This window comes from Kryptolebias marmoratus, linkage group LG11 (assembly GCF_001649575.2).
Source record: "Kryptolebias marmoratus isolate JLee-2015 linkage group LG11, ASM164957v2, whole genome shotgun sequence".
Classification (NCBI taxonomy): Eukaryota; Metazoa; Chordata; class Actinopteri; order Cyprinodontiformes; family Rivulidae; genus Kryptolebias; species Kryptolebias marmoratus.
This window is the reverse complement of record NC_051440.1, coordinates 17795604-17810742: the sequence shown is the minus strand read 5'-3', so window position 1 is coordinate 17810742 and position 15139 is coordinate 17795604. Positions and strand designations below refer to the sequence as shown.

Below are 15139 nucleotides of genomic sequence, written 5' to 3'. Positions count from 1 at the left end.
TGCCCTTTATTTCCTCCAGGAGCTGGTGAGTCAGAGGCAGAGAGTCAGGGAGAAGCGGGAGCGACTGCAGGCCCAGCTCGAGCACTTCAGGAGGTGTCTGACACTACCTAACATGCACTGGGGCAGGAGCCAGGTCAACGGGTACACGCCGAGGTGACCCCCGACCCCGGGGCCGTGTGAGGGTCACGCCTCTGACAGCGAAGGAACTGTAACAAGAGCCAGGCTTCCTCACCACACTCGAAGCACTTGAAGGAGCCGGCCGCTTTCTCTTCGTTGCCTTTCTGTCCGGACGGCGACGTTTTCCGAGTGTTCCCGGAGACAGTTTAGCGCCGGCCACGCGACCAAAGCCCGCGGCGTCTGAGAGTCTGAGCATGGACGACACTTAGTCAGCGAAACAGCTTCTTTGCTTCTCACAACTCCTACTACCTGAGCCGGCTTTATGGCTGCACACCGTGTGAAATCACTCATCCGTCAACAGAAACTAGCCCTATTATCCGTAAGCACAAAAAAGAGTTGAGCAGAGCAGCAAGGTTTAAGAATCAAAGCACACCTCAGGCCTTAAACTGACAAGATGCACTTAAAATCAAATTTGAGTAAATACTTGACAGTCCTCTGTGTGGTACGACGTTGTTGTGTCTTCTGAGTTCAGACAGAGCAGCTGGAGTTTCTCCTAAAGGGCGAAGGGAGCGTCTGAAGCCTATCTGATGGGGAAATGGTTTAAAAGACGTTTTTTTTTTAATAGGGTTTTTTTTTATTTGTAACGTTGCTTGTGATAGGTGAGGATTTTTGTATGTTTCACTGCTTTAACTTGTGACAAGCCATACGCTTTGTTGGGATCGCTGCTGGTCAGAATGAAAACGTTTAGAAACTCGATGACAGTAGATCAGTTGTATTTTGAAAAAAAAAAAAAATCAATCGTCACGTGATGTCAAAATGTTGGCGTCTGGGGGCGGGGTGAAGGGTTGAAAATGATGCACTGTGGTTGGAAGATGACAGATATCAGTCACTGAGCTCGTTAATCCGAATTAATCTTGTCCAGGAGCTGATGATGTGGGAATCTTCACATCGGCCCATCTACAATTCTATTTTTTATTTATAAAAACGATCAGTAGACCGAAAGACTTTAAGACACATCTAAGTTGGACGATGTTGGGAAGCATTTTTACCTCTTTTGTTACGTGAACAGAAATAAAACCGTAATAATCTCTCCTGAGACCAGATCATTTCTGTAACAGACACCGTCTTTCTTTTTAAAACAAACTGTCCCTTGGCTTCTTTTTTTTTTTTTTGTTTAAGGTTTTAAATTTCATCCAAGCCAGATAAATAATTATCACACTTTCTCCCCCCCCCCCATCTCACTATTAAAACTCTCCTCGAGCACAAACATAGAGTAGCAGCTCAGCCACCTCCTCAAACCTGCTGTGAAATCTTGAATATTTGCTTCAATCAGTTGTTCTGTGATGTATTATCTGGGCTGTACAATTGCAATGAATTATTTATTAACATATATTGATGTACATTCTGATGGAAATTTACATTAAATATTTGTTAAGAAACAAAGACATGTCCCGACTTATTATTTTGTGCACCTGAGGAAGGTTTTTACATTCGGTCAGAATGGATTTAATTTCACACAGCAGCAGATAATTTTTAAAGGTTTTCATACAGATTATTTACAACCTTTATATAATTACAAAATGCATTAATAATGAACAGGATTTATCTCAATTAGCTACAAAAGAGCAATGATCTAATTACTGTTTTATAACTATTTGTCAATTTATAATTTTAACCAGTTCTAATAATCCGCCAAATGAAGCTCCTTTAAAATATTAAGGTTGAAACAGCTTATTTTTCAATGATATTTAATGCTACACTTAGAAGATTTTAGCTTTTCCAATGAATTTGTCACACATTTGTACAAAATCATAATAACAGGGATGATCTTGTAAGGACTGCACACAGACCTAGGGTTTTATTTCACATTGAATTTGTGACAAGCATCAAAAAACCACAAGAAATACGAGATGCAAGGTAAAACGCACAACATGTCACGAGCGAAAGGGCAAAATACTTGAGGGCCAAGTGGAAAATGAGCATTTATATAAGAAAACAGTGGATTTTTTCTCCCTCCTCCTGATGAAGAAAGGGCTGCCAGCTATTCACATGGGTTTTGGATGACTATCAACAGATAGTTGTTCTCTGCAGAGGCAAACAAAAAGTGTCAGCGAGCCACATAAATACAGTGTTTATGTCAGCGATAATATAAGACTTACCAGGAGCGACCATGATCTCGTACTTCTTCGAGTGGATGCGGAGGACGGTGAGGTCATTCTGAGGGTCAATATCTCTGACCGAGCTCCTGGCCATCGCTGCCAGGTGGCGAAGAAGTCCCGCATACTGAACAGTCGTGGAGTTATCCAGAGTGCTTCTGATGGGAATACCTGAAAAGATAAGATGGCAACATTAGAGGTCTGTTTATAACAAAACAATGCCCAGATAATACATTTTGGTTCTTTTTACCTTCTGCATTCACAACAATTGTTCCAATCACACCTTTGTAGGATTCAATCCTCTTCAGTGTGCCTTCAACATCAACCTTCTGGACCAATATGTTATATAGTGTTTAATAACTTAAATTTGGGCGCTTTTTTAAAGAGTAAATCAACTAAACAAAAAGGACTGCCTTAACATCAGCGAAGCTTTAATGTTACTCGATCATAGCAGGTAAATACTAATGTTATCATAAAGTTACAGACAATTTATACGTAATTAAATTAGACAATTCTCACCATTTTGTCTGAGCCGTTATCGACAACTTTCCGTTCCCCCCCACTTTTCGTGTTTCGCTGTTGCCAAGGGAAACGGATGTGACGTCGGACTTCATCCGGAAGTTGAAGTGCCGTAGTCATTGTGTTGAGGCGGTGTGCTGTTTATCTTCGTCGTAAAAATGCCCGAGTTAGCGGTGGAAAATGTGGTCGTTCACCCGCTCGTGCTGCTCAGTGTGGTGGATCATTTTAACAGGTCGGTGCGGGCGGTGTTCGTGTGCAGCCTTGTTAAAGTCTTTGTTGCCGAATTGTCCGTAAACGTAGCGCCGATGCTAGGCTAAGCTAAAGCTAGCGGTGCTGAGTCAGAGCCCCGTTGAAAATGAATGGAGACGCGACAAAGCTAGTTAGCTTTTTAGAAGTGTCTGTAAACTGAGAATATAACATAAGTTACCTCATCAATACAACGATACTGATAACAGAATTGTTTTAATATCAATATCTAAAACGTGGCTAACCGATCATTTGTTTGCTACAGCCTAGCTAAGAGGGTTATTGATGTGTTTATGACTAGCGTCTAATTTTAATGGCTTTACCAAATTTACAGGATAGGAAAAGTTGGAAATCAGAAACGTGTGGTTGGTGTCCTGTTGGGGTCGTGGCACAAAAAGGTTCTTGACGTCTCCAATAGTTTTGCAGGTAAGTGATTGTTTTTGAAGAAAAGGTGCTGATAAAGAAACTGGTGCTTTTAACCTCATTCAGTGATGTTGATTTCCTTTAGTTGTCTCCTAAAGTCTGCTTAGTTTTTTTTCCCTCAAGACTCTGATTCTTCCACCTCTCATCAAACCTTAACTTTGTGTTTATGAATAATAGATGTGAGAGGTTTTCTGTTCCCAGCTATTTACCACAACACAAAATCTGTCTTAATTTTCTGAACATATAGTTACAATTAAACAGAAGCATTACAGAACAGCAAGCAGTAGAGAAAAATAATTATAATTTACAAAATAATATACTAGTGTATATGAATACACACAGTTGGTGAAACCAAGTTTTCATTATTGTATTTAAATTACAAAAATCTTCTGAAATTAGAATGAGTTGTTATGATTTTACATTAATTTCAGCGAAAACTTAGTCTTCATCAAACTGTTAAACTCTGTTTTGTGCATCTATTAGAGTGTTAACTTTATGTACGTTTAACTCATTTAATCAACATGACATTGTCTGGATTAAAATGACTATTTTTGTTCAGACTTTCTAATTTAAATGCTTTAAAAACATTTTTTTGTAAAGATATAGTTTATTCTTAACAAAGTACAGAGTTTCTCCTCTTTTGAGGAGATTGTTTTCCGGCTTGGATCGAATAAAGTTCTCATCGTTTCACCACAGAACAACGCAAAAAGCTCTTTTTTTTTTTAAAAGCTTTTGTCTGAGTTTCTTTTATAACCGCCAGTTTTCTTCCATGTTGGGTTTACCTTTCCAGCGTTGATTCGCTTTGTTTTGGTGTCAGACTGTAGTCCTTCAAAACGAGGTGTGATATCCGTGTTTCTCCTCAGTGCCGTTCGATGAAGATGACAGGGACGACTCCGTCTGGTTCCTGGATCATGACTACTTGGAAAACATGTACGGCATGTTCAAGAAAGTTAACGGTAAGGCTGTGAAGTTGTCTTATTGAATTGTGTTGTTTTGTGTCATTATGTGACCTTAGAGTCATATTTTGTTCATCCTTCGGTTTCCAGCCAGGGAGAGGATAGTCGGATGGTACCACACAGGACCCAAACTACATAAGAATGACATAGCCATCAATGAGCTCATCAAGCGGTACTGTACCAACTCGGTATGCAACGTTTCTTTGTTTTTTCCATTCATCTTGTACTTAGATGTAACCCTGTCCTAAAAATATTCATCCAGATGATGAATTACCACCACATCTACCTTTTAATTTAATTTATTTTAAACCCTACCAGGTGTTAGTTATCATAGACGTGAAGCCTAAGGATCTCGGCCTGCCCACAGAAGCATACATCTCTGTGGAAGAAATACATGATGTACGTGAGATTTTCTTAGCAACAAAGAAGTTAAAAATAAATGTCCTATTTTTAGAGCAGGGATGTTATTTTATTTTTATTTTTGGGGCTGTTGACTATTTTTAGGATGGCACTCCCACATCCAAGACATTTGAGCACATCACCAGTGAGATTGGAGCCGAAGAAGCAGAGGAGGTGGGAGTGGAGCACCTGCTGAGGTACGACACCAACCTTTGACCCGCACACACGGACTAGTTGTGACTGCAGTGGATTCATTGGTTAATCCTTAATATTAAAACTCAAGCACAAACAGCTCTCCGTTTGCCTGAGAACAAAAATATCCACCCACTTTTTCAAAATTCTTTGTAATGTTTTGACTCCAGGGACATAAAGGACACCACGGTTGGTACCCTGTCACAACGCATCACAAACCAGGTTCACGGCCTGAAGGGGCTCAACTCAAAGCTGCTGGACATCCGCTCTTACCTGGAGAGGGTGGCTGCAGGCAAACTTCCCATCAACCACCAGATCATCTACCAGCTGCAGGACGTCTTCAACCTGCTGCCAGACGTAAATCTACTGGTAGGTCCTTGAAGTTGCATTTATCTCATTTGTTTGTAGTAACTATAAGATTATTCCTCTTTATTTCAGTCATCTTAAAAGTGCAGTTCGTGTTGTTTTCAGAGCTCCATTCTCAAGAGAAACAAAAGATTCAGCTCTTACAATAAAGTGATGTTAGAAAATCTAACATCATAACTCCTTTATTTTTAAAGTAAATGTAATTAAAGACAAACGCAGTAAAATAAAGAAGACGACTTCCTCCTTTATGCCAGCAGGGACTCTGAGCCGTGGTTTGAAGAGACAAATAAACACCTGCGACAATTTAAAAATTATATTTAAACCGTCAGCCACACGGCTGGTTCTCCTTTACGCTGACATCTTACTGGTTGTTTCGCAGGAGTTCACGAAAGCCTTTTACCTGAAGACCAACGACCAGATGCTGGTGGTCTACCTGGCCTCTCTGATCCGCTCCGTCGTCGCTCTGCACAACCTGATCAACAACAAGATATCGAACCGAGACGCAGAGAAGAAGGAGGGCCAAGAGAAGGAGGAAGGGAAGAAGGAGAAGAAGGACGACAAAGATAAAAAGGACGAAAAAGACAAAGACAAGGAGAAGGAGAAGGCGGAAGGTGCCAAGAAAGATGAGAAGAAGAAGAAATGAGTGCTCCTCGGCTGTGGTTTTTTCTCAGATTTCACCGTCTTCATCAGGATGGTGTTCTACTTTCTGCCCACGGTTTCTCTGTATGTGGGTTTCAGGCTAAAAGTAGGACTCTAAATGGGGAATGGTGTCATTTGAGATTTGGCCTCGTGAGAACAAGTGACACTCAAAGACTTGTTATCATATAGAGATGATGATGTTTGCTCTCCAGTGTTCTGCGCCGTCGGAACATGATGCTGTCTCCGTACCCGCCACGCTCTCCAACACCCGCTGTTGCTGGTTTTTTTGTAAAACGGAGTAAACATGTTATCGTTTCTGTATCACTCATTAAATCGGGATTATACTAAAAGTTGTTTGCTTTGCAATTCTGTTTTATGATCAAAACTGTAATAAACTGGGTGATTCTCCGCGTGACAGACGAGCTTGCTGAAACGTTTTTGTGTAAATATTCATCAAACGGCAGCATAAGCTCGGCGCCGTTTAACTGGGCAGATCAGAATCAATTTATCGTAATAAAACAGTAAACCAATACTCAGCAAAGGTGATGCGTCGAGTCTTCATTTGTTGAGGAAAATGGTCGAACATTACATGAAATTAGCAAAAATTTAACAACATGGTTCCAGTAGCTGCTGATCAGGTGGACTTCTGTTCATTCTCCACAGAAAAGTTCAAACTTTGGGATATTGATGGACTTCTCGCAGGAAGTGATCACGTTCTTTCTCCAGGACATTATTTTTTTGCCATTTCAAAGTCTTACCTTAACTCATTTGTCGTCATGTCTCGCCTCAAATCAGTAAAACAAAAGATATATTAGCCTTCGGAACTTGCTGTAATGACCCAGTTAATTTGTTGCCCGTTAACGATGGCAGGTCACGGTTAGCCAGATGTAGAAGATGGACCCAAACCATGATACTACCACCACCATACTTCACAGATTGAAGCTGAAATGCTGTTTTCGTAAAAAAAAAAATCAACCATTTAACTCAACAGGGAATTGTTAAAGAGTATTTATCTGTTTTTGGCCTTCATAAAGTGGAGTTTTAAATGTAATTTGTTTATTGGAGCCATCAGAGGCTCAGCAGTTACTCTGAACTCGTTTGTCACCTGGACGTTTATCATTTAGAGATAATTTTGTTGATTCATCACTTCTGGGGGATCTGACCTGTTCACCTCCACAGACATCTGAAGATCTGTCTATTCTTACCTGACTGGCGTCCAGGTGAGTTAAACCACCGCATTTATTCAGTCTTCAGGGCAAATGTTTGCTCTCTGTTGGATTAATAATATTCGAGAGTTTCGGGGGTGGTTAGGGTGGAGGAGGAAGGTGGGGATATATGAAACAAAACACGTTACAACTTCCTTTAATTTCATTTTTAATGAAGTCTTTTAATAACCCATGGACTTCTGTTCTAACCCAGTGATGTTTAAAGGCATTTTTATTTAAATAAATAAAGAAAATTCTGTCTATTTTCCCACTATGAGTGCAGGAATACAGAACAACAACAACTTAAAATCATATAGCTCTAAAAGATGTTGCTGTTTGTGCTTTTATTGTTTAAAGTAGCTCTGGATTTCAACTAATTTAAATTAAAAAATAGCTCTTTTTACAGTTTTTACTCATGTCGTGAGTGGAATTCAGTCATTTCAGATTTTAAATAAGTTCAAAGTTATTGTATTTTTACATATATTCAGCTGATAATTCAGAATTTTTAACCTGATTAAGGTTAAATTAATCAGATTTGGAACAACGTGCATGTTGATATTATTAATCTGTTTATTATTATTATTATTAGTCAGGTTTCAGCCGCTTTAAGGAGGCTCGGTCCTGTTGCCTCATACAGGAACTTATGTTTTATTTATTTTTTTTAACTGCGTCACCCAGCAGCCTCTCCTCCCGGAGCCGCGGTGCCGCCTGCAGAACCGAGCTCGGCCCACTGGGTCCGGGGTGTGTGTGTGTGTGTGTGTGGGAGTGAGGAATCAGATTATTGGGAAGGTAAACTGGATTCTGACGTAAAAGGGTTTATAAACGCGCAGCTCGGCTCGGGAACCCGGCCGGAGGAAGAGGAGGAGGAGGAAGAGGAGACGCCGCTGCAGCCTCCCGCTGAGCCGGACCCGAACATGACGCTTCGGACGGACCTCCGCCGCGCCTGAACGGACCGGAAACATGGCTTCGTGTCTGCAGGTTGGTGATAACTCGTCGGGGTGTGGTCGGGACGGGAGCCGCGCCGGAGGAGGCGAACGAACAGGTGGCCGCTGGAGGAGGCGCATCTTTGACTCCTGCTTCTCCTCCTTGAACCCAGATCTCCGACGACGAGAAGGGACACGACCTGGAGCTCTTCTGTGTTCCCAGACATTACGAGAGCGACCTGGACAAAGTGATCATCCCCCATGGACTCATCATGGACAGGTGAAGCCGCGCCGCACCTCCACACACTGAAAACTGCTGGGTCATTCTGAGAACTCACCTGCTGGGTCAGAAGGTTGGAGGTGAGCGGGGTCCGCCATTTTGAACCTGACTGGACCCCTGCTTCAGTACAGCTGCTAATAAACAGGATATGTTCCTTATTTTAAAAGAGCCAGTTCAAATCAATCTTTAGATCATAAATTAAAAGGTGATTCAGTTTAATCAGTTCTGATTGAATCATGTTTTTATCTGCAGGGAAATATGATGAACTCCGCTACAAAGAAATGTGTCTTTAAGCTGCTTTTTGTTTGTTAAATTGGACGATTTCTTTTAAAGTTGCACGTGTCAAACACAAACTGAAGAAATTACGTTTTATGTGAAAACACAGTATGAATGCTGAGTGAAAAACTTGGCTAAAATTAGCTGTAGAAGCTGCAACTTGTGTTTTTACGACCAAAAAGAGCAAAACGCTAGCTAAAAGATAAAAAAGCAAAATGCTAGCAAAAAAAAAAAACTAACTGAAAGTGGCAAAAGGTTAGCTAAAAGGAGCAAAACTCAAGCTAAAAGTTAGAAACCCAAAATGCTAGCAAAAAGCTAAAAGTAGAAAAACACCAATTAAAAGTAGCAAAGTGCTAGCTTAAGGCTAAAAGGAGCAAACAGTAGTGAGAAGCTAAAAAGAGCAAAATACTAGCTAAAAGATAAAAGTAGCAAAATGCTAGCTAAATGCTAAAAATAGAAAAACGCTAGCTTAAAGATAAAGAAGCAAAATGCTAGCTTAAAAACAAAACAAATAGAAAAGCACTCAAATTGGCAAAAGACAAACTGAAAGCTAAAAGTAGTAAAATGCTAGCTTTAGGCTAAAATGAGCAAAACAGTAGCATTGCTACTTTTAGCTTGATTCCCGTTCCTGTATTTATTTATTTTTAACTTTTCTAACACAGGCGTGTAAATGTTTCTCTGGTAAATGTTCAGTTGTTGTAGAAACATCGTCTCGCAGCTAAATATCATCAGACAGAACAACCCTGTCCAGTCAGGGTAACTTATTTCAGTTTCTGAAGGTTGGCGACCCTAGTAATCAGTAAAGGTAAAACCGTAAAAACAACTAGTAAAATGTGTTTCACCTGGTTGACTTTATAAATAACTTTACATTACAGTATAGGGAATGAGTTTGGTGTCCTAAAAATAGCTGGCTAGCTCCAACCCAAGCTGTAATTAGTAATAGTTGTTCTTTTTCACTCTAAATCAGTCAGTTTAATCTAACATGGGGGGTTAGAAAAGCCTAACCCAGTTTGCTGGGTTAGGCAGGGTTGACTCGGACCAAATTTGACCAACATTTAATGACAGATTTGGTTGTTTTTTTAGCCCAGCAGTTTTTACTCTGTGCCTTCTTACATTTCTGTCCTGTCAGCTTACATAACAACTGCTGGAGATTTAACATCTTGACATGTCACAGCAGGAAAAAGCACTATTTTTGGTTGAAGTTGTCAGAGAAAAGGCCCGTCCTGTCGCAACAAGTCAGAATATCAGTTATTAGGAAGGCTGATTGCTTTAGTTTTGCCACTTTCTGCAGAACGTTTGAGTTTAGGAAGCAAGAAGCTATGCAGTTCCTTCAGCTCCTGACGTCTCCCCTCTTTGCCGCAGGACGGAGCGTCTGGCCCGTGACATCATCCAGGACATGGGAGGACACCACATCGTGGCTTTGTGCGTGCTGAAAGGGGGCTACAAGTTCTTCGCAGACCTCCTGGACTACATCAAGGTTCTCAACCACAACAGCGATAAATCCGTCCCGCTGACTGTGGATTTCATCAGAGTGAAGAGCTACTGCGTGAGCTGCCTTCCTCGTTATGTTCTCGTGGGGGAGGGGGGAGGGGGGTTCTCTTGTGCTGATGTTAGGCGTGTGACGCACGCAAAGCGCCAGCGGGAACGAGCTTTTTGAACCTGAACCTCACTGCAGTGCGTGCAAAGTGCCAGGTTGGAAATGTAAAACCCAAACTGTGCCAGTAATTGTTTTCGTTTCTTGTTTGTGTGTTGTTGTTTATTTTAGAACGATAAGTCGACAAACAGCATCAAAGTCATAGGCGGGGACGAACTGTCCAACCTTGCAGGCAAGGTTAGTCTTCTGGACTCTGTCAGCCGAAATTATTACACCTTCAGTTTTCCAGGTCTGTGTCATTAAACAGCTCTTATATCTGTATTTATTTTCAGAATGTGTTAATTGTTGAGGTAGGAGACTTTTATTCTGATTTTAAATCCACTGTTTATATACGTGTGTGTGTGTGACTCAGCAAACTGACAAAGTACCTCATCTACAGTCCAAACCCTGCTCATTGATTTGCATTGAAAATCCAAACAGATTAACTCTCTCGGTGTATGTGTTTCCACTCATTTGTTTTTAATGTGAAACATCACCAGACGCTGTCTCTGTTCTCACAAATGTCTCTCTCTCTGTGTTTTATGTTATCGCGGCCGCCTCCTGCTGCGATATAAGGACATCGTGGAGACAGGGAGGACGATGCAAACGCTGCTTTCCCTCCTGAACGAATGTAATCCCAAGATGGTTAAGGTTGTGAGGTAAGGCCACAACTATAACTGGCCGGCGTGTCCTCCAGCGGAGTGCGTCTGGCTGTGCTCTTGGCTAATGGACGCTGTCCTTTAGGACTGAATTAGAGATGTAATGGGACAGAGGGAGGGAGCAGCTTAGGAGTTAATCTGCCGCACCATAAACTGCACTGCAGAGCGGAGATGGAGGCTTTTTCCTCTGATGCAGAGTAAAACTGAACCAGTACAGGCTCTATTTAACGCTTAAAGACAGAAGTTTGTAAATGTCTGCCACAGAACCGCAACTTCTTGATGCACCCAAGACATTTTAGCTATTTTGGTACCGAGCCGTGCAGCCGCAGTTCTGCTTCTGCAATATTTAACACTTTACTGCTTCCTAATATAACTCCACAGAAGCGCGTTGACATGCTCTTTTCTTCTTCACTGGACGGTTTTTAGCCTTTTATTCTGGCTCGGGTGTTGAGTAAGCTCAGAAGGTCAGGTGTTGGCTCATGAAGCCATCTGTCACAATTAAAACCTGCTCGGAAAAAGGTTGCACTTCTTTGCCTCACATGTTTTCTTTTTTTTTTTTCTCTCTTCAAATCTCTTCGCAGCCTCTTAGTGAAGAGGACTCCGAGGAGTTCAGGGTACAGACCAGACTGTGAGTCCCGTTTTTCTTTACTTCAGACACAATGTGGCGTAAACGGTGTTCATTTCATTCCTTCACTCAGATGCATCTCTGGCTCTTTAAGAAAACAGTGGAAAAATAATAGCTTTCTTGTTTTTTTTAGTTGTTGTTTGTTTTCCGCACATTTCTGCAATCCAACTGCTACATATTTTGTGCACTTTTATCCATCCGTGTATCAAAATGTTCAGCTCATTCAGGGAACAGAAGCTATAGCTGCTACTTTTCAAAATATTTATTTATGTAGTAAATATTTCCCCTATAGAAATGCACCTAAAAAACATTGTCTCTGAATTCTGCTTCAGAGTACTTGCTCCGTTTTTGTCTTTATTCTGGTTTTTGCTTTTTAGCTAGCCTTTAGCTACTTTTGCTACTATTGTTTAGCTATATTCTTGCTTTTTAGATAGCCTTTTTCTTGCTTCTGGCACACATCTAGCTACATTTAGCTTTAGCTACTGTTACTTTTAGTTTTTTAGCTTGTTTTGCCAACCTTTTGTTGTGTTTAGCTAACATTTTGCTACATATTTTTGCTAGCCTTATTCTAATTTTAGCTTGTAGCTACTGTTTTGCTGCTTTCACTGTTTTGCTTCTTTTACCTAAAAGTGGGAAAACTCTAGCTTTTTGCTCCTTCTAGCTTTTAGCTCGTGTTCTGCTTGTTTTTAGCTTTAACAGCTCATCATTCAGCAGCTCTCGGCGCTCACATATATGTATGTGAAGACATCCTGCAGTTAGAGTACTTCTGTAGGTACTTGTACACGCCCGATGAGCCCGGCTTCCTGCAGTGTTTGGTTATGTAAAGCTTTTAGTTGGATAATCTCTTTAAGAACAGCTGCCCCTGTCAGCGTTTTAACGCAGAGCTGACGACTTAATCGCAGCCTTGCAGAAACAGGAAAAAGACCAAAAAAAACTCTCACTTCACTTCAAAGTCGATTAGACTAAACGTCGGCTCGTTTTCCCCGCCGCCAGGCTTAAAAGTGGCGTGCTTTCTTTAAATAACTCCCACTGATGGCGTCTAAATCTGTTTCAGACATCGGCTTTGAGGTTCCCGATGCCTTTCTGGTGGGCTATGCTTTGGACTACAACGAGTACTTCAGAGATCTCAGCGTAAGTTGTTGAAATTTAAAGGTTCAACGCCGTCTCTGTTCCTGCTGAATAGTTATACAAAATACCGATTCACAAAGATGTTTTCTTTACTGATTATTTCAGGCAAAAATTCAGTTCATTAAAATCGGTCCAGTGGTTCCTGAGATATTTGTGTGACACACACACAGAAAAACATTATTTTCCTTTTGTCTTCAGCAGTGGGCGATTTAAACAGATGCTATATAAAGAAACAAAACAACAAATACATCTAGAATCCAACCACACTGATACTAAAGTAAAATGTGGGTTTATTGTAGTAAAACTACAGCTGCTCAAAAGTAACTTTACAAAAATCCCAGTACGTATTTTGATTAAAATGTTCTCGTCATGTTGTTTCACTGATACTCATATGAAAATATTTAAAAGGCTCCATTAAAGTTTGGTCATTTTTAAAAAGGGAAAAAAAAGCTTCCAATTTGAAATGAAACTGAATGTTTTCCCAGTTTTAGCTAAATGAACCTGATGAGAAATAACTGTGTGCTTCTTCGAGGTTTGAACCTGCAGATAACTGCAGGACAGAAATATTATTTCGTCCTCTTACACAAAATGGTTACCATCTTGATAAAGGAAGTGTAAAAAATTCCAAAACAAAAATCCAGAAAAATACAATGTAGGATTTTTAAATAATTAATTTCCATTTTAATTTTCCATACTTATTTCACACAATAAAATGGAAATTAATTATTTAAAAATCATACATTGTATTTTTCTGGATTTTTGTTTTAGATTCCATCACTCACAGTTGAAGAGTACCTATGATAAAAAATTACAGTCATCTACAAGCTTTGCAAGAATATATATATATTCAGCTGGACCCCTCATTTAGACAAGGTGAACTTTGAGTGGACCAAATGTCTCTCTTTAACTCTAATATCTATTTAATTATTAAAAACTTGTTGAAGTGACCTTAGATACCCCGATCAGATGGAGCTTATTTCATTAAACGCACTAATAAGAATTAATTTATTCCTTTAAGTTTAGTTTCTTCATCTTTTCAATGCAGTCAATGTTGGTCAAACGTTTTACAAATGTGTCTTAAAGTCAGATGTGAACAAACTAAACTCTTCCTCTTGGTTGACCTTTGACCTTTTTTTTTCTGCTCTTTGGGTAAATCTGCTGCAGTGTTGATGTCCAGTCAGTCTCTAATTTCACTGAGGCGGCAGAACAGAACAGAACCAAGCTGTAATCCTAGGCTGTGGAGTCGGAAAAATGTCAGATTTGCTGGTCAGACAGTTGAGGAACCGGAGCTGGACGAGCGTTTTGGAAGGAAAACACAAAACGGCTAACTTATCTGCATTCACTGAGCTGTTTAAAGCTCTCAGACCTTTTAATGGCACAGATTCAGAGATCTGCGTTGAGCCTTCTCATTGTTGGGTTATAGTTCACGCAGACGGTTTGTTTTTAATCCAGTCAAGTGAAGAAATCATGTTTGTCGGAGTCACGGTTCTTGTCAAAGCATCCTCTAGCTCGTTGAAATCTTATTTTATCAGAAAATGTTTTGTTTTGCCGACAGATACGCTTCAGACATTAAATCCTTTCCTTTTCCATTCGTTTCTCTTCACAGCACATCTGTATCCTGAATGAACAAGCCAAGGAGAAGTACAAAATGTGACGTCTGACTCACTGAAGGCTCGGACCACTGTGATGAACCTCCTTAGTTTTGTTCTGCGTTTGGAAACTTATTTATTTTTGAAAAAAATGAGAATCCACAAAAAGTGACCCGTGGCTTATATGAAACCTCAAGAGGAATGTTTATCTTCCTCCTCATGAATAAGTGGGATTAATAATGTAAAATAAGAATATTTTGGTTTAAATTACCCATATTTATGTGTTTAGCTGTAATTTAATTTTTTTGAAAATGGGGAAGAAAGTCCGTCTTAATTCTCATGTCTTCAGTTTAATTTAAAATGCTGATAAGTCCTCTAATCATACCATAAATCTATTTTATGATATACTTATTTAACAGTCTGTTTTTGTTGCATTATGAACCTGTTTACAGCAATATAAATCCATCTTAAACCTCAAATTGTGTTTTCTGTTGCACTTTTTTAGTTTTCCCAAAAGAGGGTGTCCTAAAGTAATGTGATAATATAAACATGCTGTGATTTTTTTTTTTTAATTATTATTATTTTTTTTTTATTGGCCATGTCTGCATGAGGTTCACAACAAAAATACATTTTAGAGCATTCTTTCCATTCATGCTACAACTATTGTGGTTGGTCTTTTGTGTCACTTATCTTATTTTTTTTTGTGGGGTGGTTAATTGATTTTTAAATATATGGGAGTCTGGAATAATCCATACATGATCACAAATCAAACACTTCTAAAATCTAAATGCATATTAATTTCCAAATC

General features: G+C 39.9%; 4 protein-coding genes across 13 annotated transcripts in view; 3 read left to right on the top strand and 1 right to left on the bottom strand.

Annotated features, from left to right (window-relative positions):
* LOC108230105 (genetic suppressor element 1) overlaps positions 1-956 on the top strand; it is a 37134-nt gene extending 36178 nt beyond the window's left edge. For 8 of the 9 annotated variants that reach the window (XM_017406024.3, XM_037978198.1, XM_037978195.1 and 5 more), the window contains one exon: positions 20-157. In XM_017406024.3, the coding sequence (XP_017261513.1) occupies positions 20-157 (138 nt within the window). Of the gene's footprint in view, positions 1-19 lie in introns of all 9 variants that reach the window. The other variant, XM_017406022.3, reaches the window with a different exon arrangement.
* Positions 957-1547: 591 nt separating this feature from the next.
* On the bottom strand, positions 1548-2826 carry LOC108230106 (dynein light chain roadblock-type 2). Of its 2 annotated transcripts, none has more exons than XM_017406029.3 (4): positions 2793-2826; positions 2524-2602; positions 2277-2444; positions 1548-2202 (listed from the first exon to the last, which is right to left on the bottom strand). In XM_017406029.3, the coding sequence occupies exons 1-4, from the start codon at positions 2793-2795 to the stop codon at positions 2159-2161; spliced, it is 294 nt and encodes a 97-aa protein (XP_017261518.1). In that variant the 5' UTR covers positions 2796-2826; the 3' UTR covers positions 1548-2158. The 2 variants fall into 2 exon arrangements, with proteins under 2 accessions (XP_017261518.1, XP_024859560.1); XM_025003792.2 differs by having other exon boundaries at positions 2524-2599; positions 2793-2819.
* Positions 2827-2868: 42 nt separating this feature from the next.
* Positions 2869-6554, top strand: psmd7 (proteasome 26S subunit, non-ATPase 7). Its single transcript, XM_017405588.3, has 8 exons — positions 2869-3024; positions 3373-3464; positions 4325-4417; positions 4508-4605; positions 4736-4816; positions 4922-5013; positions 5179-5377; positions 5754-6554. The coding sequence occupies exons 1-8, from the start codon at positions 2951-2953 to the stop codon at positions 6015-6017; spliced, it is 993 nt and encodes a 330-aa protein (XP_017261077.1). The 5' UTR covers positions 2869-2950; the 3' UTR covers positions 6018-6554.
* Positions 6555-7886: 1332 nt separating this feature from the next.
* Positions 7887-14991, top strand: hprt1l (hypoxanthine phosphoribosyltransferase 1, like). The gene is made up of 9 exons (XM_017405630.3): positions 7887-8196; positions 8315-8421; positions 10060-10243; positions 10463-10528; positions 10624-10641; positions 10907-10989; positions 11571-11617; positions 12669-12745; positions 14349-14991. Exons 1-9 carry the CDS (start codon positions 8179-8181, stop codon positions 14394-14396), a joined length of 648 nt encoding a protein of 215 aa, XP_017261119.1. The 5' UTR covers positions 7887-8178; the 3' UTR covers positions 14397-14991.
* The last annotated feature ends 148 nt before the right edge of the window (positions 14992-15139 follow it).